At 40.7% G+C, this 25,646-nt stretch overlaps 1 protein-coding gene across 14 annotated transcripts in view; it reads right to left on the bottom strand.

The window, feature by feature from the left end:
• Positions 1 to 25,646, bottom strand: part of LOC131137438 (receptor-type tyrosine-protein phosphatase delta-like) — a 126,649-nt gene that overhangs the window by 40,601 nt on the left and 60,402 nt on the right. For 8 of the 14 annotated variants that reach the window (XM_058085433.1, XM_058085427.1, XM_058085448.1 and 5 more), the window contains 5 exons: positions 15,828 to 15,973; positions 14,289 to 14,430; positions 5,233 to 5,421; positions 1,750 to 1,767; positions 79 to 189 (listed from right to left, as the gene is read on the bottom strand). In XM_058085433.1, the coding sequence (XP_057941416.1) occupies positions 79 to 189; positions 1,750 to 1,767; positions 5,233 to 5,421; positions 14,289 to 14,430; positions 15,828 to 15,973 (606 nt within the window). The remainder of the gene's footprint in view (positions 1 to 78; positions 190 to 1,749; positions 1,768 to 5,232; positions 5,422 to 14,288; positions 14,431 to 15,827; positions 15,974 to 25,646) is intronic. The other 6 variants (XM_058085440.1, XM_058085499.1, XM_058085517.1 and 3 more) reach the window with 1 other exon arrangement.

The following is a 25,646-nucleotide window of genomic DNA, read 5'->3' as shown; positions in this document are numbered from 1 at the left end:
AGTTCTTCCTCACTTTAAAGACAGTGCAGTTCTTCACACCCGATAAGTGCCTTGAAAAAAGGTCTGCTATGTACTCACCTCGAACGTAGAGGTTTGCTGGTGTGGAATAGCGAGTCCCATCACTGTTGGTCGCAACACACTCATACTTGCCCTGGTCGGACTCTTCGCTCATCTCAATTTGTAGTGCACCTGTATGAAGAGTGAGGAAATGAAAAGACACAGAGGAAGAAGAAGAAGAGGACAAACAGAAACATTGAAGGAACAACAGTTAAACTAATATCATCTGGTAAAAAAACTGTTATTATTATAAAAGACAAATGAGTTTGAATTTCAGCACAAACTGAACCCCGTTGAGAAGTGGGCTAAAAAAAAAGAGCCCATTCAACGGGGACAAATACATATCTGTCACAGCCAGCAAAAATCTGCTCAAAACAAAAGGTCAGCATCCTGATTTAGAAATGAGAAAGAAACAAAAAGTCCATAAAAGGGGGATAATGTTCTTCATGCAAGACAGAAATAAATAAGCCAAGCAATCAACATGTTGAGAAATCCAGTCACAAATAGCCTTTTGAAAATTGTCTGCAAATCGAGATGCACTTACATCACTTTTCAAGGATAAGAACTTGACAAAACCATTGCCATGGCAATAATTCAATCCCAGCTTTTTCAGATCCACCAATGGGATCAGGAGTGTGATGTCATTAAACGCACACCCAGAAAGGAGGTAAAGAAATCAGCTGTCCTCCATAAAGTCCAACAGATATATTGGTAAATATATAGGTATTAAAAAAAAAAAAGTACGACATACGCAAAGCCTTTGGAAGGGGCCGATGCTTTCTCACTCCCTGAAAATAGAAAAACTGTCAAAAACGTCAACCAGAGTTTTTCGTTTTTTTAAAAGATGGTGTTGGAAGGCAAAAAAGCGCCCATTAAAAACTTTATCAAAAAAGTGGTTGTTTGGGGCTTTTTATTGGCAATGAGAGAGAAGAGAGAAAGCAATGGTTGAGGAAAAACAAAAAAATCATGAAGAAAAGTGTGTGTGTGTGCATGTTTGTGCGTGTATGCGAACACACTAATGTCTGAAAGTGTGTTTTCACCATCTGGACGTTTCGGGCCGAGTGAATAACAGCTGGGAGGGAAAAACAAAACTGGGACATTTGATTGGGTAAATATAGACAAGGTAAAAAGGAAAGAGAGAGCGCGGGGTCAAGCTCAGGTCAAGACCACCCCAAAAAAAAAAGAAAAAGGGAATTCAGGTCACCAAAAAATAAATAAATAAATCCAAAAACGTTGACAACCCAATCTAGGCAACATAAAAAACACACCATGCTTTAAATTGACCATAAAGTCAATATTAAAAGCCACATGGTATTAAAGTAACGGTGATCACAATATGATGATTAAGGAAGCAATGGGATTCTGGTAACCAATGTGTGGGGCTGACATGGTAAATTGAACAAATGAGCTATGAGATCATGAAAAGATGAAAAGAGGGAAAGGTGATTAAAAGTCATCATATAATGAATTGCTCGCTCAATTCCAATCCACCCCTCCAACCTCCTCCTCTTGCTCCCCACTGCAGATGTGAAGCAGCAGGATGAGTGGTTACCACTACATAGTCTTGGACTGAACCCACACACTGATTCACTCATCCTGAGCCACTTCCCACATTGGTGAGACAAGTCAGGAAGCAGAGGGTTGGGATGGAATCAGGCCACTGTGTCATGTTGGTCCTCCCAGCGATCTTACCTCGTATGGGCGTGCCACCTGAGTGGGCAATGAATGCACGAGATTAAAGAGGGAGAAGAAGAAGAAAATGTTAGTGCCACAGGAGGGGAAAAGGGCAAGGGAGGGATACTGAAAGAACTGGGGGAGTAACTTGGAAAGAAGAACCAAATTAGAGATAAAAACTAAGATTAAAAAGATAAAATAACTAAGACAGAATAAGATTAAAGAGACAGATTGTGTATAGAAAGACATAGTGACAGAGCTATAAGGAGATGGTTTATTGATTGGACTTCATTGATTTGCAGCAAGAAGGAGTAAGATGTGGCTGTAGTGGGTCTCTAAGAGGCAGCCGAGGAAGTGTACTTAATGCTCAGTCTTAACCTACACTTATCCTGCATGTGGGTCACAATCAGTGCTATGCTGCTGTGTGAATGTGCCCGAAAATTCCTTGCTTAAAAAAAAGGGAACAAATCCAATCCCCAACGCTATAACACTTAAAGGCATATGATGTACCATCGGATTAAAATGTCTCCAGAGCAACCACAAGAGGTTCTGACAGCAAAGACATTTAAAACGGCCCGAAAACGTCAAGCTGAGGCATCACGGAATCCACGGAGCGCAAGCAGCTTGCACCAGAACGAGCTTGTACTACAGCCAGGTTAGACAATTTATGATCTCTTTATGATAACTGCAAGTTTATGCATTATTTCTTTTAGATTTACCCTGAACAAGCGACTGCAGCTCAAACTGATCTTGTAATACCATGTAAGGCCTCAGGAGGCAACAGCGAGTCTCCTATGCTTTCCACTGGACGCTACCTCGTCCACTCGACACAGCGTACTGTAATTCCATATTGACGTTTCTCCAATGAAAAAAGTATTAAAAAAAACAAAAAAAACACACAAGCACACATTGTGCCTTAGTCCCTTATAAAATATGTTTATTTTTCTTACTGTTTCAAGTGAAAACTTACTGTGCAGTGGAAAAGGGGTCAATAAGTCTAACGTATGCTGTTATTTGTATTTTCATTGACAAAGGTTGTAAAGTCTACCAGTTTCATATACAGGTAAACCTTAGTTTTTGGACATCTCAGTTTTCATATGACTCAGTTTTGGACGTATAACAGACTCTTGTATTTGAGTCTTTGGTACGCTAATTATTCACCCATCTTGAATCATGAAAATGGAAATCTTACTTGCCATATTACTACTCCTGTCTTCCCAACAAGAGTTTTCAATAAAGGTAAAATTGATGTTAAAATGTATTTACACATTACACTCGTCATTTATACTTATTTAGCATTTTCTCCGCATATAAAAATGTAAATTTTTTTGTTAACATTTTTGGGTGTCTGGAACGTATTCATTGGATTTACATTCTTTCCTATGGAAATTTCAAATTTCATACATTCAGTTTTTTGTCGGACCGTACGGAACTAATTAATAACGATAACCAAGGTTCCACTGTACTAGTAGTACGTGGTAGCATTGGATACAACAGTCCTTTGACCGATTGATTAGCAGCAAATTGTTGCTTACGTATGAAAGCAAGAATTGAATGGGAAAACTAAAAACATATTGAAAAGGACCATAAATACCGGTATGCTGTCAGACTCTTTATGTTATGATGCAACTATAAGCATCAGGCTGACAAGAGAAAGAAACAATTACAAAAATGCATGGTAGTTGTACAACAAACTCTAGATATCCCAGAGACCGTAGATGTGCTGACAATACATAATTCTGGGAAGTGAGTGACAGGACTAACTAAGAATAGATATTTCCTGCAAACACCCTGAGAGAATGAATCGAAAAAGAACAACAATGCTAAAGCAACAAAAGGTGGATTCTCTTTGTTTACATGCTGAGCTTATCTTGCGCTGGTATAGCAAAGCAGTGGTAACGAGGTTATCCGTATACAGGCTACCCTGGAAAGTCACTGTCTAGAAGTCTGAAATATAGTAGCCATTGATTTCCTTACAGTGGCTCCGCTTAAGGCCTGCCTAACAGCCATCTCGAGTTGATGACTTATTGACTGGTAACTCTAGACAGCGGAGCGGGAGGGGAAAGTAAGTGGGTGAGTGAATGACAGAGTGGGTGAGGGAAGGAATAATTAAATAAGTGAAGGAGTGGAAAAGTAAATTGGCGAGTGTGAGGAGAGCGTTATTAGAATTCCCTGGATTGTGGAAAGGCTGCAGGTGCACAGGTGAAGGTGAGGCCATCTATTGCACGTCTAGTATAATGTGTGTAATATGTTGAATATGAACGGAATGTTAATGTATTCTATGTGTTGTATCTCATGTCTGTGTCCTGTGTGATTGTTAGTAAAAATGCATGCCATGCGTTTTAACAACGCTTCAATGTTGTAAAGGTGAGCAGCAGCAGGAAGAGCAGCAATATTAGTGAAAGGTATATAGAAGAGTGGACAGTGAGGGTGTGGACCTCGGGGCAAAAGCACTTACCAAAGGATTCTGTGGTTAAAAAGATACAAAGAGAAAAGAAACAGCATAGACATGGCATTACAATCGGTCCATTCATGATACACCTTGAAAAACACTGGCACCCCCCTCATCCCCAGAAACGTATTCATTAGCTACAACATTAAAAGTTATGCTTATTATGAATAAAATAAAAGCAAAATCACTTCTTAATTTTAAAGCTTAGCAATATTATCTTTGCAAATATTTTTTACATTGACTTAGTAGTAAAAAAGTGTAAGGGGGCTCTGAGCAGGGACTTTGGGTTGAGCCATAAAAAAACAAGCATGTACAAAAGCAAAGAGGTTCTTGTCCACACAGAAGCCAGAGATTTGGGTGACCAATCACAAGAGAGGGTTTTAGGTCCAGAGTTCATCCCTGGAAGTAGCAGGAAGGGGGAGAGGGGGGACGAGGAGACTTGTTGGGGTTTTACACACTACTGTGGCTAAACAAAAACACAATAAGAGACAACAGAGTGGACATTTTTTTTGGATCCCACAAATTGTGATTTCACGTCCACTCACAGTTTTCCAAGAAAAAAAAGGGAGAAACGTGATTTGATTTATTTGGATTAGTCACAGCAGTGAGATTACTTAGAAAAGGCAATTCCCTTTAAACACGCCACCATTACTTGGGTTTCAATCTCTTAGAATTGGGTTTAAGAAACAAAAAACACATTCAGAAATTCCAAAGCAAACCATAGTGATATATTTTTTTAATATTTTGTCATATGTAATCTGCTGTAATGGTGATTTGCACAGGAAGGCCTCAGAGTGTTTGGAAACGAAGCGAAGAAAGTTCACTTTGAAAGGCCTGGAAGAGTTAAGAGGGATTGGCAACCATTCAAGGCAACTCATAGGAGCAGCAGCAGCACGGCCAGTAACCACGGCAGGAAGTGGCAAAGATCACAAAAGCGTTGTAGAAAACAGAAATATAAAAAGGGTTGGGAAATATTGATGCTCTTAAGGTGGAACTAAACCTGGGATTGAAGGGAGGGAGAAGAGGTGGAGGACAAGATCATTGGTTACCTGAGCGGAGCTGCTTGATTCGCCCATTGTTACTGGATGTGTTGACTGGTAGGAAATCCTTGAACCAACTAATTTCCGGGTCAGGGTTTCCGCTAGCAGCACAGAGCATGGTGGCGGTCCTCGATCGCTCTACCACTTTCAGCTGGGGTCCCATGTCTATGGTGGGGAACCCTGAAGGCAGTTGGTCCTCTGTAAGGATTACAGGTACAGTATATGCGTCACAACAGAGGTGCACAGTACTTTAAAACAAAACAAAACATGTTTATATAAGCCGACCACATGTATTGGGATTTAAAGAGCGTTGCATCACATGCAGGATAATACAAGATCCAACGTGGATGGAGATATTTGGGCTTCATCCTTAGGGAAATTTCACACTGTTTTGTGATATCACATTATTGTAACGGCTACAAGCTGGTCATGATTGGATGATTCCAACATTTATTTTGACATTTGAATCTATTTTTTTCAAGCAAGATTGACTTTCATGAGATTTTATTTATTCTAATCATAATAATAATTTATTTATAATCTTGCATTACTGTACAAAAAACACACAAAAATGACAATTTATGAAAATTAAGGACAATTGTGATAATTATTAGTTTAGCCTACGTCTTGAAAATGCTTTGGAAGACGTGTTAATGTACATACTTGGGGCTGCACGGCGCGTGAGTGGTTAGCACGCAGGCCACACAGCTAGGAGACCCAAGTTCAATTCCACCCTTGGCTATCTCTGTGTGGAGTTTGCATGTTCTCCTCGTGCATGTGTGGCTTTTCTCCGGGTACTCCGGTTTCCTCCCCCATTCCAAAAACATGCTAGGTTAGGTTAGGTTAATTAGCGACTCCAAAATTGTCCATAGGTATGCATGTGGGTGTGTCTATCCCAGCCTTTCGGAGCTGTCTTGGGGCGAGAGGCGGGGTACACCCTGGTCTGGTCGCCAGCCAATCACAGGGCACATATACACAAACAACCATTCACACTCACATTCATAACTATGGACAATTTGGAGTCGCCAATTAACCTAGCATGTTTTTGGAAAGTGGGAGGAAACCGGAGTACCCGGAGAAAACCCACACATGCACGAGGAGAACATGCAAACTCCACACGCCCAAGAGGGGAATTGAACCCGGGTCTCCTAGCTGTGTGGCCTGCTAACCACTCGTCCATCATACAGTTGCACATTAATCAGTGTGAGAAATTTCAAGTCATTCCAAAGTCTTTTTTCACTTGAGTGGGGATATAAAGTAGCATAAACGAGCAGGCTAAATAGCTGTAATATGGGACACATTCAGTAGAGCCTCAGGCACTCCACAGTCTGCACAGCTGAGACCCTCAAAAAGAATAAGCAGTTTCTTTCCCTATTCCCTTGAGTGTAGTATTGTTCCGGTTATCCAAGTACATCTTTAAAACTAAACTCAAAACGTCAAACTATCTCGTAAATTATTCTAAAAACTACTACATGGAGTTGTTTGTTTGTTTATTTATAATGAGTCTTTCCCACTCTGAGATCAATAAACAGGAGAAGCATTCAAACTTTAAGAGCCCAATCTACTAATGTGCAAAAAACATGTGCAAATGTGCTGTTGTTGTTGTTTTTTTTTTTTTTAATAACGATAAAGTCTGTTGTCATCTGTGTGAATGATGGAGCAATGCCAACTGAGGCAAAACTTAAAAAAAAAAGCTGTTTGATCTCAAGGCACACATTTCCATTTTTAGTGAGCATGTTTCTACATTTTTACTAATGAATACCACATTGACACAAATAGAAGCTTAGCAAAATCTGTTTACCGCAATTTAAAGGTGGATGCAAAGATTCAAAAAGGGAATGGAGTTACGTCAAAAATTAATTGCTGTATTTCCAGATGGATAATTAAAAAATATGTATTTATTACTACACAAACACACAGGTATCGGTATATTGTATATCAGTTCAAATGTGAAAGGTACCCATCCCACCCACCGAGACAAAGCGGCTGTAGGACTGACAAAAGGGCTCACTCCGTTCTTGCTGTTGTTCAATGGAACAAACTAGCCAAGGAGTGGAAACCAATACACGCAATCAACTCTTTTCCTGTCCTTTTGGAGGTGGGAGACGAGGAAAACAGACATGAATGCATAAGGCAATATATTGAGGCAATCAATTCATTCCCCTTTTATTCATTTGCATTTATTGTGTGATTAATTCATTCATTTGTCATTGTCTCAGGCTTAGTGCCCATGAGACATTTGATTTCGTAATGAGTCAGCTTTTACATTTGCGATCTTATGACACCCCTAGTATGTGCAGTGTTTATTAGTTTGCTTATGTAATTTGCTTATTGTATTTGGGATCTGATTAGATCGGGCTCAAAGAGTTTTTTGTTTGTTTCTTTCGGCTTTTTCCTGGTTTCAGAGTCACCACAGCAAAACTTTGCATACTGATTTTGGCTTGAGCCCTTTATATTCCAGATGCCCTTCCTGATGAATACCAAAGATGCCTGCTTATTAGTGGAGATTTGAACCTGGGGCGTTTTGCTCCGAAATGCAATGATTTAACTATTCTCATGTCAGATGGAGATGGAAATTCAAATGGAAATTGACTGACAATCTGAAGCAATTAAAACAAGCAAGAGGAGGAATTTTACGTTAATAATACTGATTTAGGCTGCATGATGGAGTAGTGGTTAGCACGCAGTCCTCACAGCTAGGGGACCCGAGTTCAATTCCACCCTGATGAATGAATACTGATTTACAGACAGACAAATACAGACAGACTGAAATGGTACTCATTAGAACAAACAATCACATAAATGCCATAAATGAATAAATAAAATAAACAAAATAATTGTTTGAATTTTTTTTTAACTAGAAATGCATGATTGTAGACACCCACAGTGTACCCCTTGGCCATCAGCTAGTTGTTTGTATTACTGTATGCATACGTAGCATAATATTTATTCTATGACACTAAAAGTATGAAAACACATCAGTCATTATTCAAACATAATATATTTGAACGCCATAATATTTGAACTTTGACTTTGTTCCTGTGTTCGGACTATTATGAATCCAATGTATTCTCAGTGGGATACATTAAGTAAACATACGTAAAGGTCATCCATAATACAAAGATAGACATGGAAGGAGAGTGTGTTTTCCTGTATGTGTTTGATCTCGGAGGTATTTTCATTTTTGCCTCCACCTCCCACCTTCTTGAAAAAAAAAAAAAAAACAGAATCCCTTGTGATCCTTTTCAACCTCAGTGAGCCTCATTAATGGGAAATCCTAGCACTGCGCCTCACCAAGGAGATGCTAATTCTGGTAGTAACCCATCCAAGTGTAGCCAGCGGGTCGTGAGACAGTAGCTCTGCAAGCACATATGTGTGGCCTTTTAACAGCTCTGGTTTCAATCAATCATAACACCGACAAATGGAAACATGACATAATAAACCAAAGGGAACAAGGTGAGAAGGTGTTTGTGTGATGGCCTGTATGCACACGGAGGTGGGTGGGCAGAGAAAAACAGCAATATTTGCAAAAAAAGTGAAACTGAATAGCGGGACAAAGGAAGGAAAATAGGGCCAAAAAACAGGAGAGAGGGAGCACAAGAGAGGGAATGCGGCATAACAATCGTGATTCTCTCTGCTTTCATTATGCAAACACTTACTTCAAAGAAAGCCCCTCATAGGCAGCTACAGTATAATGCATTCTATTTCATCTACCTGGGGTGGGACACTGCTCAGCTGTGAGGACGCACAGTTAAAAAAGCTGCTGCCTGACATAATTATATAGCTTGAAGGGTGCGCATTAAACACATATTTATTTCAACATAAAGGCTGCCAACAGGTGCAATACAATGAAAAATTATAGCACCTCATTTTAAACTATTTTGTTGAGATTAGTTGTTATTAGGGCTGCACGGTGGACGTGTGGTTAGCGTGCAGACCTCACAGCTAGGAGACCAGGGTTCAATCCCACCCTCGGCCATCTCTGTGTGGAGTTTGCATGTTCTCCCTGTGGGTTTTCTGCGGGTACTCCGGTTTCCTCCCACATTCCGAAAACATGCTAGGTTAATTCGCGACTCCAAATTGTCCATAGGTATGAATGTGAGTGTGAATGGTTGTTTGTGTATATGTGCCCTGTGATTGGCTGGCGACCAGTCCAGGGTGTACCCCGCCTCTTGCCCGAAGACAACTGGGATAGGCTCCAGCACCCCTCGCAACCCTTGTGAGGATAAGCGGTAGAAAATGAATGAATGAATGATAGTTGTTATTAGTTGTTCATTAGTTGTCATACTTTCAGCTGCCGTCAGGTTGAGTTACCATTATGCATGACGTCTTTGGTACACTTTCTTACAATCCAGCCTCAAAACTTGCAATCATGTGAACAAAAGTTAATATGTGATGAGGAATTGTGACTGGAATTACAAAAGACGAGCAGTGGGGATTATGTAGACATGGCTTGATAAAAAAAAAACTCCTTATCAGGCTGTTGCGCGAGAAAAGCGCCTCCTAAGTTTGCTTGCCGCTTTTGAGGGAGATGGAGGCGATGCCACAGCAGACGGAAGAGTTTTATTTGCGTTTGATGATGAGGCTAAACGCTAGAACATTATTCTGATTGGAATAAACACACATTTTGTGTTTTTCCGATTGTAAAATGATGCCAAAAATGACATAAAAACTATCAAAAAAAACCACAAAATGTTATATCTTTGGTTAGGTCTACATTGTTGTAAGTATTTTAATGTGATTTTTGTGGGGAAAAACACATATTGCATTTTTACGACAAACTATGAGAGGACCGTTTTGGGAACTATCATATAAAAGCATGAGTCTTAAAGCATGAGTGAAAGCCCAGCAGGGTTTTTCCTCTTGGTGAATATTGCTGAAGCAATTGTTCAGGTATATGGTTTTGAAGAATTGCAAATAACTCACACCTTTGGGGGACAACTGACAAGTACCATTCAGATATGATAAATATCTACAAACTAAATTAGTAAACAGTGTCCACATCTTGGCTTCATTTGGATACGATAACAGATGAAGACAGTTTTGCATGAATAGTCTGAACAAATGACCTACAAAAGGCAAAGCGAGGACATTACCACGTGTATAACACAAGCTTTTTGTCATCCATCATCGGGACAAGTGTAAAACAACACCAAAATGTTTTCAGAGTAACACCACTGCTCCTTGAGGTCAGAGCAGACACGTAACCCAACGCTCCTGTGTTGACGGAGCCGCCCACTGTTTCATTTGGACGCGCTCCCACTCCACTGCTTCCACTGTGTGCATAGGCCAGATAATTTCACAGCTCGTAGACAAAGCCGGTCTCATAGTCATGGGAACTGCCTCGCAAACTGCTGCATCTGCTTTGTAGGACATCCAAAATGAAATGTGCACACATTTGCTTGTTGGATTTGTCATCTGTAAATGTGGAAGACCGCATCACTGCATCAGAAAGCCCAAGTGTAATAAGTTCTACAGACCGTTTCTGCCGTCTGTAACTACACGGTGTGTGTGGGTGGACGCAATAAAATAAAGTCCCGGCGATCACATTCTCACAACGTACAAATTTCATGTTGTTCAATATGTCTTTGACATTTAAACACAAATACCCACGGGATTGAAAGAGCTTTAAAGATAGCTAGACTACAGAATGCACAGTATTAGACGGACATTTCGCCACTTCCTTGCACAAATATTTGTCAAGTCACACGTGGCTGTCATATTATACAAGCAAAAATCTGATTTTCTACCGCGTATCCTCATGAGAGTCATGGCGGGTGCTGGAGCCTATCCCAGCTGTCTTCAGGATAGAGGCCGGGTACACCCTGGACTGGTCGCCAGCCAATCACAGGGCACATATAGACAAACAACCATTCACACTCACATCACTCACTCACACAGTCTCCAATTAACCTAGCATGTTTTTGGAATGTGGGAGGAAACCGGTGTGAACTGAACTTGAGAACTGCGTCATCATGTCAACTTTACCTTACCCGGTTGTGTATTTTCATCATAGACTTGACATTGACATGGCTGGTACCATTAAAGTCACAGTAAGAAACAATGTTTGTTTGTTTTTTTTGCGTCCAGATGATTTATTTCCGAACCTGGGGAGACAGAGCCTTCTCCATCGCTGCCCCCACCCTCTGGAACTCTTTGCCCCATTCACTCCGTGCTTGCCCTGACCTTCCCTCCTTCAAAAAACAACTAAAAACCCACCTCTTTAAATCTGTTTTTAATGTCTAACTTTTTATATCTGACTGCTGTGCACCGCCCCGCTTTTACTCATGTTTTAACTGTGTATTAACCAATGAATGTTGTATTTTGGTGTGTCTTCTATTCTGTTTACTTGCTTTATTCAACTTCATTCTTCTGTAAAGTGTCTTTGAGTATTTTGAAAAGCGCTATACAAATAAAATGTATTATTATTATTATTATTATTTATGAAGTGCGACTCATGTTTAAGCCACTGGAGAAACAGATCATTAAATCATGAAGGTAAGAACGCTCAGAAAAAGAATGTTACACATTGTCTTAATGTTATTTTACTATGCAATGTTAATTGTCATTACATTTTCAAAAAAGTCACAAAAAAGGTCTTGTAATGTAAGATCTGTAACTTTTAATTAGCGGGTGGCATAGTCAATAAAAAAAAAACTGCGGCTATAATCATTCCTATTTCGATTACCTTTCCAACGAACGAACACAAACTTTATAAATAATACAGCAGCAGCAGCAGCTCTACATAAGGAATCCTATAGTGAGTGACTGCCCTCCACTTCATTATTATTTCAGCCTTTGCCAATCACAGCCATTACTGAAGGCCAAGATTTCAATTAGACTGCCTCTAATCCTCCATAATGAAGCCGGCTGACCTTAGCATCATATCCCTCCTGTCAGACAGTCCGTCACTGGACAGAGACACATGACTGACCAATCTGTGCTTCTGCGTATGTGTGTGTGTGTGTGTGTAGTCGAACTGACATTTTGGACTGACAATCTATCAGGAACTATTAGCAGCTCCCATGTGGGCTCTTATTCATCCACAGTAACAACTGGCTCCTAGGTGGCGTCGAAAAAAGGCTAATCACCGTGTAAAGAATGCTCTTAGACCCCAGGATGAACATGTGGCTTGTGCGTAGGTACATAAGCATTAAATGCTCTGGATAAAGAGGAAGTGAGCCATTGGGGTGGGGGTGGGGGGTAGTGGGAATAGGCTTCCATCAAGAGAGGCAGGAAAATCAAATATAAAGGCGGCGTCGACACAGCAGGAGCGTATACAGATGTGCATGCACCACTGAGCACACACACACACACACACACACAGCATGTGACGATGGAGATGAACAGCACATAGGATGCAAAGAGCCATCAGATGTGAATAATTTAGAGGTTGTTGTGAGACGGACCTAAGAGCATGTGGAGCGAGCGACAGCGAGATAGATAGAATAAGAAAAATAAGGGCAGCTCAGATGAAAAAGAAAAGTACATAGACTAAGTATATTGTACTTCGGAAAGACAAGAGGCTAGAAACAATCGGCTGCATTTTCCCCCCACAAGCATAGACTTTAAAGGCAGCTGGTGTGATTATCCACACTTGAGCGGCTTCACTCGCTAAGACAGTCGTGAGCTTCCAACCACCGGAGCATAATGTTCTCCTAATGGACTCCTAACACTAACATCACCATCTGCATTAATGGACTCCTGCTAACACTAACAAGAGCATGCAGCCTTTACACTTATTGACTTCTAAAGAGACCCTTCTTCCTGGCTTGCAGCTTTGTCAGCAGTAATATTTCTAATTTATAATGTACTAAGTACATGTGTGGAAATATACGGAATTCTCCAACATCAGCGTGGAATAGCTGTAGGGTTATGAAACTGAGCATGTATTGTGCGGAAAAAAAAAAAACTCTTCAATTAAGTTTAGGGTCCTTTGTGAAGGCAGAATTTTTTATAAAGCTCTTCTGTTGGATCTATGGGGCGGCACGGTGGTCGAGTGGTTAGTGCGCAGACCTCACAGCTAGGAGACCAGGGTTCAATTCCAACCTCGGCCATCTCTGTGTGGAGTTTGCATGTTCTCCCCGTGCATGCGTGGGTTTTCTCCGGGTACTCCGATTTCCTCCCACATTCCAAAAACATGCTAGGTTAATTGGCGACTCCAAATTGTCCATAGGTATGAATGTGAGTGTGAATGGTTGTTTGTCTATATGTGCCCTGGGATTGGCTGGCGACCAGTCCAGGGTGTACCCTGCCTCTCGCCCGAAGACAGCTGGGATAGGCTCCAGCACCCCTGCGACCCTCGTGAGGAAAAAGCGGTAGAAAATGAATGAATGAATAATGTACTAAGTACATGTGTGGAAATATACGGAATTCTCCAACATCAGCGTGGAATAGCTGTAGGGTTATGAAACTGAGCATGTATTGTGCGGGGAAAAAAACCCATCTTCAATTAAGTTTAGGGTCCTTTTTGAAGGCAGAATTTTAATAAAGCTCTTCTGTTGGATTTATTGGATTGTGCAGGCGTACCTAATAATGTAGCATTTCACTCATATCCTTGTATAAGGTTTGAAAAACATTGCTTGGTGGAATGCATCATGTGTGGAATTTACATGTTGCCTGTGATTGACCGATAACCCGCCACTTTCCCAACTGGGATCGGCTCCAGCTCATCCATGACCCGTATATTACTCTAAATGCAATATACTAAGTTCTATGTGAAGTATTTCCATAATGCCTCATATTAACTCTCTAACAAGATCTCAGTGTATAGACTGGTCATATATCTCATTCATTTCATATTATCTACATACTGTATTGTATATACGTAACTCTGGGAAAAACTGTTGATTTTGTTAATACTTTGGTTGTTTATATTTTTTATTTTTCTATATTGTGTATTTTGTACTGCTTAACTGACTCTGTACTCTTGCTGCTGTGCAATGCAAATTTCCCCACTGAGGCACGAGTAAAGGCATATCTTAATCTTAAGTGGTATAAAACATGGATAAATGGGTGCTTGGCAGCACGGTGCCAACCTACAGTATGCATGTGATGGCACTGACCTCTTAGCACACTTAGTCTGGTGGAGGCGGTGATCTCTCCTGCCGGGTTGGAGGCATGACATTCGTAAATAGCCTCATCTCTAGGGGTCCGCAGGGGCTGGATCCTCAGCACTGAACCGGACCCGTCATCAAACTCTATTACCTGTTTTAAAGGAACAAGAAGGTTTATATGGTTGCAATGTATGTATTAATGAGGAGAACCCATTTGAGTAAAGGACCATTTGCAACAAGTGATGAAAAAATGTAAAATCTCTGCTGTCATTTTTCGTTTTAGAATATGTAATAACCTTTGGTGGACTGGACTACTTAGATTAAACTACCCTTGAATATGATTGGTACATGCATGTAAGAGATCAGGATTTTGAGTTCTGAGAAGACATCAGCTGACTGAAATCCAATAAATCTAAATTCCCACAGTAGCCTCCCGATGGACAGAATAGGACAGAAGATTTATATACTGTATTAGAAATTAAAAACTAAACATCCCTTTGTGATTCAATCACAAACAAAAAGAAGACACCCAGGAGAAAAGTAGTATTAGAGCAGAGGTCGGGTAACCTTTTTTTTGGTAAAAAAATCCTTTGATTTACTTTACAAAGTATTTCGGTGAGAGCCATAGAATATTTTTAACATTAACCACAACTAAATGTGTGCATTTTTAAGCAGCGCCAACCATTTTAGAATATCAAAACATTAAAACGACTTCCAGTGTTATATGATTTTGCACCAAACTGTGAATCATTCTTTCTTTTTGGCGTAGCATGACAGCTTTTTTATTTGTACTTTTTTGTATTAGTTCCAGGATGATGTTATCATTGTGTAAAAATGGTAGCTCTGTTCTGTTTTTGGCTGCTTTTCTGTTCCTTATTACACACACCTGTTGTTGTTTTGGTTTATTATTATTTAGTTCAGCTAAATAGGTGGTGTATAATATCATCATATCATAAATAAACTATAAAATGTACACTTAATCCATGTGATCAGTGGTGTTAGGGTTGAAATAGGCCGTATAAAACCCTGATCTGCGTATCCCTACTACCAATATATGTTAAGTCCTCAGACGACCCCCTTGACATGTTTTACCATTGAGCAAAAACACAGCAAAATATTGACAAAAAACATGGAAAAAAAAATCCTAAAAAAAAAAAAATTAAATATCACTTGGCTTCAGAACTTTGTCACAGAAACTGTGCTTCTCCGATCTTCTCTGTCACACAAGCTGGAGCATCTCTGCATACAGAAACCCCACCCACTTCTTGTCTTTCGGGAGCTACACTGGCATAGTCCCTATGATTACCGTAATGACTCATATATCATTAGAAAGCACAGAGTATATCACTATTTTTATAGTTATATTATATTATAGGTATCTACAGTATGTATGGATGTGATATAGGATTTTAAATTAAATTAAATAGAATTAAATTAAATTAAATTAAATTTTCAATTCATTATTCATCATTCAATAAAATTAATTTTTTCAGTCTTTAAAAGAGGTTGTCTTCCATTGACATTTTTTTTTGTCTGTGATTAACGTACCTCAAATCTCTGGTTGCTGACTTTTTTGCCTTTCTTATTCCACACAATCTTGGGCTGGGGCTCGCCGGTGGCCTGGCACACAAAAGACGCAACTCCGCCTTGGACTCCAGTCTGGTCTTCTGGAGTTCGGGTAAATCGTGGAGGGGCTGTAAGATAAGACATAATAAAAAGTCAGAAATGTACTCTGTGTGTGTGCGTGTGTGTAACGACAGTAATTTTGATGGACAGTAAGGTCAGTCTTAAATGACAAACAAATCACATATAGAGTACATTACTACCCTGCTCTTTACACATACAATACATCCTCTAATGGATTACTGCATTTTTCTAAATGCACTTAGGCACCAAATATACTACAGATGAACTGCTGTAATCTTTCATTCGCACATCTGCAGCACTCACGTTTGAATGACTGCACTAATAAAAAGAGTATTTGAGAGGTGAAGGCAGTTTAAATCACTCTCGATTTTGATAAAAGATGAAATGATTTGTAAAAATAAAACACAAGTTGGAAACTGGTTGATATTTCCTCCATGGATTCCTGGAGTTCATACTGTCAATGTCAATGTGTTAATGAAAAATGTGTGTGTATGTGTGTGTGGCCGGCTTTGTGTCTCTGCAAGCATCTTGTTTTTTTTTTTTTTTTTAATGCATGTTCACATTCCACCATGTTCCTGTCTCTGCCCCTGCAGCACCAAAGAAGCTTAATATTGCTGTGCCATAAAGGATTTATGAAGACTTACTTCTGACATGACCACTAAAGCCCCCTCGTTCCAGGGACGCCAACAATATCATAACCACTGCCTCCGCGGGATTGTGACATCACGACATCAAAAAGATTCTGCACGTCAGTCACGGCACGTCATCGGCCGCTCGCCTAATGGCATTCCCGCCAAACCAGAAAATCCCTACTTAAGGGCTTAGCGCCAACTGCCCTGACAAAGGGAGAGGAATTGCTTTTTGCTGTTTAAAAGGAAGGAGGCAGAGTGGCTCAGCTTTGCACACAGCGTTGGAAGCGTGGAGGGGACAGAACAGGAGAATGACTGAGATAAAGGAAGAGATGAGACAGATGGAGGGAGAAATCAGGGAGGAGAGAGGCGTCTGGACGCTAGAAGTGGGAGGTGAATGGCGGGGGGCAGGCGAGAGAGAGACCAGTCACCTGATGTGGAATCAACTATGGTACTTATATCCAGTTACACTTTCTCCAAACAGCAGAGTACATGGCAATAAATAGTTGTGGCAATGAAACCAAACATTACCACAAAACAGTGATTCATTCCTTAGCTACCAGTGAAACATATAAATCTTAACACACTACAAGTCAAATAAACCCAACAGCTCATTAATCCAAATCAGCGATATCGAGGGATGACTGAACTGGACCATTTGGAATTCTGGGGCAATGGAACACTGCTATTGAGGCTCAAAAGTGCAAAACAATATCAAAAAACCTGTTTAATTTTTTTTCCATCTGTGTGTAAGTTAGTAGGTGACATTGGTTGAAGTACCTTGGAGACATTGGAGACTGCTCACATTTTCAACTTTTGCGGCTTCATTCTATCACGTTTTATGGTTTAAATCGACCAATTATAGTACAAATATATGCATACTTAAGCAAATGTTGCCTATGTTGTGCCTACAATAATCCCAAATAAAAATCCCCAACAAAAACAAAGGCTATTGTTTCGGGTTTACCCACTCAAGGCTGAAACTCAATTTAGAACCCCTGACATCCCTTCCTGTCCGCTTCCTTATATGGGCTGTAGGCCTTTTTCCGCCACAAACAAAACACGAGTCCCCTGAACAAGGAGTAATGATTATGTATAAAGTGTCAAGATTGTCTACACTCAGTAAACACTGACCTTTTGTACATAGTCAGGGGTCTCCAACCAGTAGCCCATGAGCTACCGGTATCTCCTAACCACTCCTCAAGTAGCTCAAGGGTTAATTTATTTATTTATCATCTATTGTCATTAAATTATCAACTCATATACCAACAAAATAGAAAGTGGGGTTCGGCAGTAAACTGGAAGTCCTCTGGAGCACTCGGGAGTGGGACCAAACACAGTTGGAATGGACAGTTTTGGAAATCCAATGATACAGCTGGAATAGGTACAGATTCTGGAAGATGGAGAAAGCTTTCTGTATGGCTTATCATGTGTAGCTGCTCTATGGGAGTCCACAACTTTGTACAAATTAGCATAAGTCCCCAGCAGCATTAAAACATCATTCTGGGCTGTAAAGAAACTGCCATATCCTATTTCTATATTAAAAATGTAAGACGCATCTGAAATGAAACAACAGATTGACTTGACTCCCCCCACCAAAAATTAAAAAAATGTTTAGCTGCAGCCCGAAGCGGTCATCCTGCGCGCAAACTGTGCATTAATTTCACAGGATGCATGAGTGAGCGAGCAAATGTGCATGTTCCCATCTGAGAGGTAGCCAACGAGAGGGAAGGGAAAGGATGGCCGGATGAGGAGCGGGAGGGAGAATCACCCTCTTAATCCTTTTGATAATCTCTCCCCCACAAAACAAATGAAAAGTGTAAAACCAGTGGAGCCACACTAAAAGGAACGGTAGATCTTTCAATTGCTTTTTTATCTGACCCATCCATCCCTCCTCCTCCTCGTCTGATCCCCTCCCTTCAAACATGGTAGCTCATGTTTGATTGTTTTAGTCTGTTCTTATATTTTGCCTCTCTTCTGTCTATACACTTTTGATTCTTTGTCACTTTAGCACATCTTCACCCTTTTGCAGCTGCTCTTGTTGCTACCTCTTTCATCCTCCTCCTTGTTACTCTTTCTCCATCTCCTCCCTCCATCTCTGGGGTGTTACGTAAGTCCTCCTGTCACATTGACTGACTTAATGAGGGGAAGGGGGGATGAAACAGTATGGTCTTCTTTGGTTCCAATTCATTTTATTTTTGTATGTATTGATTTTAGCACTGTTTTCTTCCATGTTGGAGCTATCAGTGTTGGAATTTATAGCAGTGGACATAGAAGGGCGGCAGGTTTAATATTTCAATGATGTCAAATGAGTGGGTGAAACTCGAAAGAGGAAGTCAGAGGTTTGGCGGCTTCTGATCACCTCCTCCTATCTCCTCGGTTGGACCCAAGATGGAAAAGGAGCGGTGAAACTACGCAGTGAGACCGCAGCAAGAGATTTAGATGGAATTAGACAGTGCCAATCTTCCCCCTCTTGATGTGTGTATGTGTGTGGAATGGACGGCTGGAGGGAGGATGGCCTACATAAAGGTCGGCATATAGTGAGATCTGATCTACACAGCAGATGGCGGGGATTACAGAGTCGGCTCCCTGCACTAGACGCATTTTGAAGTAAAGATGTGCGATAAACCTTGACTCCGAGCTGGAACACAACTATTTTCTATCACAAGAGATGAAGTAGTATAACATAGACTTTGGATATTACCCATCCACAACAGTTAATCATTGAATCATTGATTAATCGATTATCCACTTAATTGGCAACTATTTGGATATTTGACTTATAATTTTTTATTTTAAAATGTGATTAAAAGTGAATATATGTATATTGTTACTCTCCTTAGTTATTAATGGAAGCAGACATATCATCTATGTGTTTTAGGCAAAACTAGACACAATTGTTGCCCCCCCCCAATAATTAATAATGAATTAATAAATGGTTGCTGTTTGGCGGCACGGCGGTCTAGTGGTTAGCGCGCAGACCTCACAGCTAGGAGACCAGGGTTCAATTCCACTCGGCCATCTCTGTCTGGAGTTTGGATGTTCTCCCGTGCATGCGTGGGTTTTCTCCGGGTACTCCGGTTTCCTCCCACATTCCAAAAACATGCTAGGTTAATTGGCAACTCCAAATTGTCCATAGGTATGAATGTGAGTGTGAATGGTTGTTTGTCTATGTGTCCTGTGATTGGCTATCACAAGTCTACCGCTTTTTCCTCACAAGGGTCGCAGGGCGTGCTGGAGCCTATCCCAGCTGACATTTGGTGAGAGGTGGGGTACAACCTGTACTGGTTGCCAGCCAATCACAGGACACATATAGACAAACAACCATTCACACTCACATTCATACCATAAGCAGGCACTAAAAAACACGAGACTGCTTGTGGGAGGAATAAGTCAATTGAAATCTTGATTTGATTTTGGAGTACAGCATATAAAAAATGAAACCCAAAAGGCTTCTCCAGTGAGTGTCTAGTTGCCAAATTTGAATCACTGATGGGTGGTCACATCTCTGAATCAATAATTGTTCTTTATTTTCCAATAAGGACATTTCTTAACTGCCCATCCCAAGTAGATGTTACTGACGCAGTACCTTTAATCTATTGAGGTATTACTTGACGCTATGCAGCATAGCTGTGCCTTTCTTCTGGCTATTTTTGTCTTTTACTTTGGTAAACTGTGACAAATATAACACTTGGATAAACTCTACAATGTGATAACCTGCAAACTGCACAGGGATGATAAACGTTCCACAGCAGTCCTTGAAAAAAAGACCAAAAACAAGATTAATTTAAGCTAAAGGCAATGTGTACAGAGATACTGTTGGCTGTAAGTCGCTTTATAAATCAGGAGGGTATCAGCGGTGGTAAGTGCAGCGGATATAAAAGAGGAAGTCTTCCAACTATAGAGGAGAAATGTTCTGAAACATCTCTTCAATGCTTTCGTGGATACTTGAGAGGAATGTTGCACTGCTAGTTCAAACTTGAATCTGGGAAGTGCAACATTGTCCTGGTACGGGAACAGAGGAGCTATACCCTAACTAGGAAACGTGTTCTGTGGGGAGGGTTTGGAGATGTTCTGCACATAACCAACCAACTTTAGGGCAAAATGAGCCCATACTGGACGGGTTACTGGCCTGGGAACGGCTTTGAGCGATCAATTATTTCTATTGTCACACAAATGCACTCCATCCTGAATAAGCCAGTGCTGTGGTTTTTCGATTTGTGGATTATTTTGAGTACTTTTATTACAAAATGTGTTGGCTATTGTTAAGAAGCATTTGTATTGCATCAGGCATTCTATGACGCTAAGTTGCACAGGTAGGTGCATGATCAGTCCACCTTTTTGTACCGATTTTAGGGGAGGTGTGCCAGATGTGAGCAGGGATACACTCGTCAAATGTGCTGGACTTTAGGTGTTAAGTGGGTCCAGTTTTCCTAATATAAGTACGCCCTAATTGTTAGACAATGTTCGTATTCATTTATCCTTGTCTCTGCCATTCAGGCTCATGATTGAGGACTGTAGCTGGAGCTGACTCTGGATGAGAATCTGCTGACAGATGGTGGACTAGAAGCTTGATTGACTGGCTGTCAATTGCAAAGCATTTTGCATGGGAATTGACCCCACAAGTCAGAATTATGAATTACTACACTAGCAATGGCCTGATAAATTAACTCAAGAATGATGCTACTGCCAGACTGTATTAGTTTCTCCAGCAAATCTTTCCAAAACATGCCTCATCGTCACATAGTTGAATCTGAGTCAAAAAAGCATAAAGCAGAATCTCCAATCCAAACAAATCAGATCAATGGCCACAGCAGCATAAAATTGATGGAATCTGTCTGATCTTGTTTGTAGCAAATGTACAAATTGAACATAAGCACCCTCCACTTCAGAGAATATACATAAGCTTTCAATAGAAAAACGAGCTTCAGGGAAAGTCCAAACATTTACAATCGCTAATCCAGAGCGAGTGTTGGTGTATGTGGCTGGTACTGCTCACAGGTGGTACTGCCTCATCCCGCAAGAGGATGATGGGGATAATTGGTTATTGAACTTCCTGATCAGCTCAATATCAGCTACATCCTCATGTTTGGACAAGATCCCTTTCAAGCAGGGGTCTCAAACACACGGCCCGCGGGCCAAATGTGGCTCGCAGGACACTAGTTTGAGGCCCCCGCCTTGATATGAAAGTTTAATGTTAGTGCGGCCCGCGCAAGTTTGATATGGATGCTGTATGGTATCATGTACCCAGAAAAAAATATTATGTTTGATTAATGTTCATGTTAAAGGTTAAATAACTGTTAATAGTTATCCTCCCTATCTGTGTGGAAGTGGTAAGTTTTTGGCTATTTAAGTTTAAAGGAAATAACTTGAAGGCTACCGTTTAGGTCGCTAGCTCTCTAGTTTGCGAGTTAGCATATGTCTTAAGACCCTGCAGTTGCGCAATATGTTGTAAATAAAAAGAGTATAAATGTGACTATAGTCGTGTTTTGTCATGTCTACAGGCCTCTAATAATGCTTTGTTAATTTTAATTAAAAAATAATTTGTCTACCCACCAACTATATGTGCTTTCTTAAGTTTTTATTATTTGCTGTTTTATTATTATTATTATATTGATTTATTACTGATTGATTGATTTTCTTTATTCTTGATTTATTTATTTTTCATCTTATTTTTATGTAGAAAAATAAAAAGTAAGATATTTGAGAACAGTGGAATGTTTTATCAGAGCTTTTATCGTAGAAAATTGGAACCAAAGCGAAGTTTTTAAAATTTTTTTTGTTTTTAATAAATGCGTTTTTTTTTTGGAAAACCTGATGCGGCCCAGTCTCACCCAGACCCGAGCTCCAGTGGCCCCCAAGTAAATTGAGTTTGAGACCCCTGCTTTTAATAGACTTGAATAGCATTTGGGAGTTGCTATATCTCGCTGCTGGATGTTTTGATGGAATCAAACCATCTGTGCCTGTACCCCATCTTTCCCAATGTGTGTGTGTGTGTTTGGGGCCGGTGGCGAGGAGGGGGGGGGGGGGGGGGGGGGTGTTCCGGTTGATAGTTAAGCATGTAATGAGTCATTTACAAACCTTGCCAGGGAAGATCCCTGCCGCATGCATGTGGTAGGCAGTTTAGCGGATGACTCCCCACAAATGAGAAGTGAGTCAGGCTCGTCAGACAAGTTGAGAAACGAGGCCAACATTGAGCCCGAGCCACGGATATGATACTCAATCTCCAGAGTGGGCGGGCAGCTAGCCAGAACCATAACATATTAACATCAAACCAACACATTAACAGCAAATTATCAGCTGCTCACGCTCTCATACTACAAATGCATTTGGATTGCTGGAGCCACTAACACAGACAGACAACTGTCAACACCCTGCAGCAGTGTTTGGAAACATTTGCAAAAACAGTACGTGAAAATAGGTTTATACGCATTTAAATGTACTTGAGAAAACATTCCAGGCCATATAATTTCAGATATTATATCTCACAAATGTGTACTATTTCTTATTTTCAAATAATCCATGTTTGTACAACTTTGAGTTGATTTAACAACAATCATGTTAACAAAACCAATCAAAATCTGCACTCAGATAAGCTAAAGTTAAGCTAAGGCAAAGCTAATGCTAGGATAACTTCACAAGACAGGTGTGACAATAAAAATGTATCATTTTAAATTGTGAAAAAATAGAAGTACTCACTACTGTGATGGAAAAAATATACAGACATTGTTCACTTGCTATATTGTGGTTCACCTTTCGTGGATTTGCTGTTTTGCAGGTTTTTCAGCACAATTTTGCTGGTTTTTTTTTTACAGCATATGAATGTGCAATGTGTTCTGTGTCCTTGTGGTGTATTAGAGTGATCTATCAGTGCTCCTTTGCATGCGTTTCTTGTCATATTTACTACTGTTACCAGTAGAGGGTGAGAACCCACCCATTGTCAATCTTCTTCCTCCACCTCTGCCGTATTTCCTGTTTGCTCGTGATCGTAGTCATATGAATTATTAACCGCAAAGTGACAGAAGACGATTGTACTACTTTCTAAAATACCTTCCAAGAACATTTGTGGCATTGGAACTCCACACATGAGGAATATCAAATCAATCAATCACAGAAACACAGATGAAACTTTAGCATATGTTTCACACCCTTCATCTAATCCCCAGGGGGCAGGACCCTGTGATCCCTGTGACCCTACGACAGTTGTCATCCATCAGCCGAGAGGCTACGCTTGCACGTAACTAGATATTTATTGCAATCTAATCTCTTGCATTACTCAAACGACTACACGTGTTTATGTATAGAATACTCCAGACATACTGTAATCACAAGGGGCTCAATCATGTGTGTTGCTAAACATAACAAAGCATATCAGAGGGCATGATGTGTTAATTAACTGATGGATGACAATTCACTGTCCGGGATCGAGCCCTGCTGCTGGAATGCCGACATTTGAAAAGTGTTTTTTGGTAAGCCCGACTGGGAACTGCCTGTTGTTACCGCCTGTCTGAGACAGGGTGTGTGGCTCCAAGAAGCGTTAGCATGCACTTTAAGGACCTTTAATGTCCTGGCTACTCAGTACAATATGGCAAAGTCAACAAAAGATTGGGATGTTAGCTGTATTTGTGAAGACATTTCATTACTTGTCACAGAAAACATGCTATGTCTTTAAGCTGTTGGATTTTAATAGTGGTTAACTTCTTACCAGGAATGATTCAACCTTATAATATTCATTCATTTACTGCTTATCCTCATGAGGGTTGCAGGGGTGCTGGAGCCTATCCCAGCTGTCTTCGGGCGAGAGGCGGGGTAAACCCTGGACTGGTCGCCAGCCAATCACAGGGCACATATAGACAAACAACCATTCACACTCACATTCATTTGGAGTCGCCAATTAACCTAGCATGTTTTTGGAATGTGGGAGGAAACCGGAGTACCCGGAGAAAACCCACGCATGCACGGGGAGAACATGCAAACTCCACACAGGGTGGAATCGAACCCTGGTCTCCTAGCTGTGACGTCTGCGTGCTAACCACTCGACCGCCGTGCTGGCCTATATGGTATTATATATCACGAGGGTGGTGGGCATGCTGGTTGCCAGCCAATCACAGGGCACATATAGACAAACAACCATTCACACTCACATTTATACCTATGGACAATTTGGAGTCACCAATTAACCTAACATGTATGTACCGGAGTACCTGGAGAAAAATTAGTTATAAAAATCACCACTACCTAAATTTCCTACACTTCTGCTACCCATACAGTTTTGTTTATTGTAAATCCGACCCCTGAACTAAGCACCCCAGGGATAGCATTGTCACAAACTCACCGGCCACCTCAGAGCTCCTGTCAAAGCAGCTGTTATTTGTTGCTTCGCTTCAGGGCTCCTCAACATTGGCAGGTAATGGTTCAGTCATCCTGGACGACTGACCTGAAAACCTTTTAGATCCCTGTCAAGCTGCAGGCCACGGGACTCTGGTTGGATGTTGACAGGTCAATCAGCCACTAGGAGTGTTTTCCAATGTACTCGGATCTAACAGTGGGGTTCACAATGGTAGCAAATAGGGCACCATATCATGTTGTTCATGTTGATAATGGGAATGCACAGTGTGGTGGAGCAGGGTGGAATGATTTAATTTCCCCTTCTAAGCAACGACTAAAGGGTTATTTTTTTTTTTCAATCTTGTGACATATAAACTGAATTTCTCACTATTAAGGGCCTCCCCAGGCAGCACCCCACTTGTTGGCTTCCAAAACACACACTCTGCTTACAAAAGCACTCAGAACTCAGCAATATTTTATGATGACTGCATTTTTAAACGCTGTTTTTTTTTTTCTTCTGCCAAAACTGCTTGAAGTAGCACAACAGTTTGTTTCAGTGAGGTCTGAAGAAAACAATGTCTGTCCACTGTCTCAATTCCCCTGAACGACAGACGGGTCGAGATTCTCACAAAGGGCATCTCGCCGCGTACACGGAGCAGTGGCCCAGTTTGCGACAGGATCAGGGCATTACTCTTAATCCACCAGATAGATGTCATTTGCATGCATGCGCTTGGCAAACACACAGATACCAAAATGGTGGGAA

This window comes from Doryrhamphus excisus, chromosome 1 (assembly GCF_030265055.1).
Source record: "Doryrhamphus excisus isolate RoL2022-K1 chromosome 1, RoL_Dexc_1.0, whole genome shotgun sequence".
Classification (NCBI taxonomy): domain Eukaryota; kingdom Metazoa; phylum Chordata; class Actinopteri; order Syngnathiformes; family Syngnathidae; genus Doryrhamphus; species Doryrhamphus excisus.
Note: the sequence above shows the minus strand (reverse complement) of the source record. Positions and strands in the feature narration are given on the sequence as shown.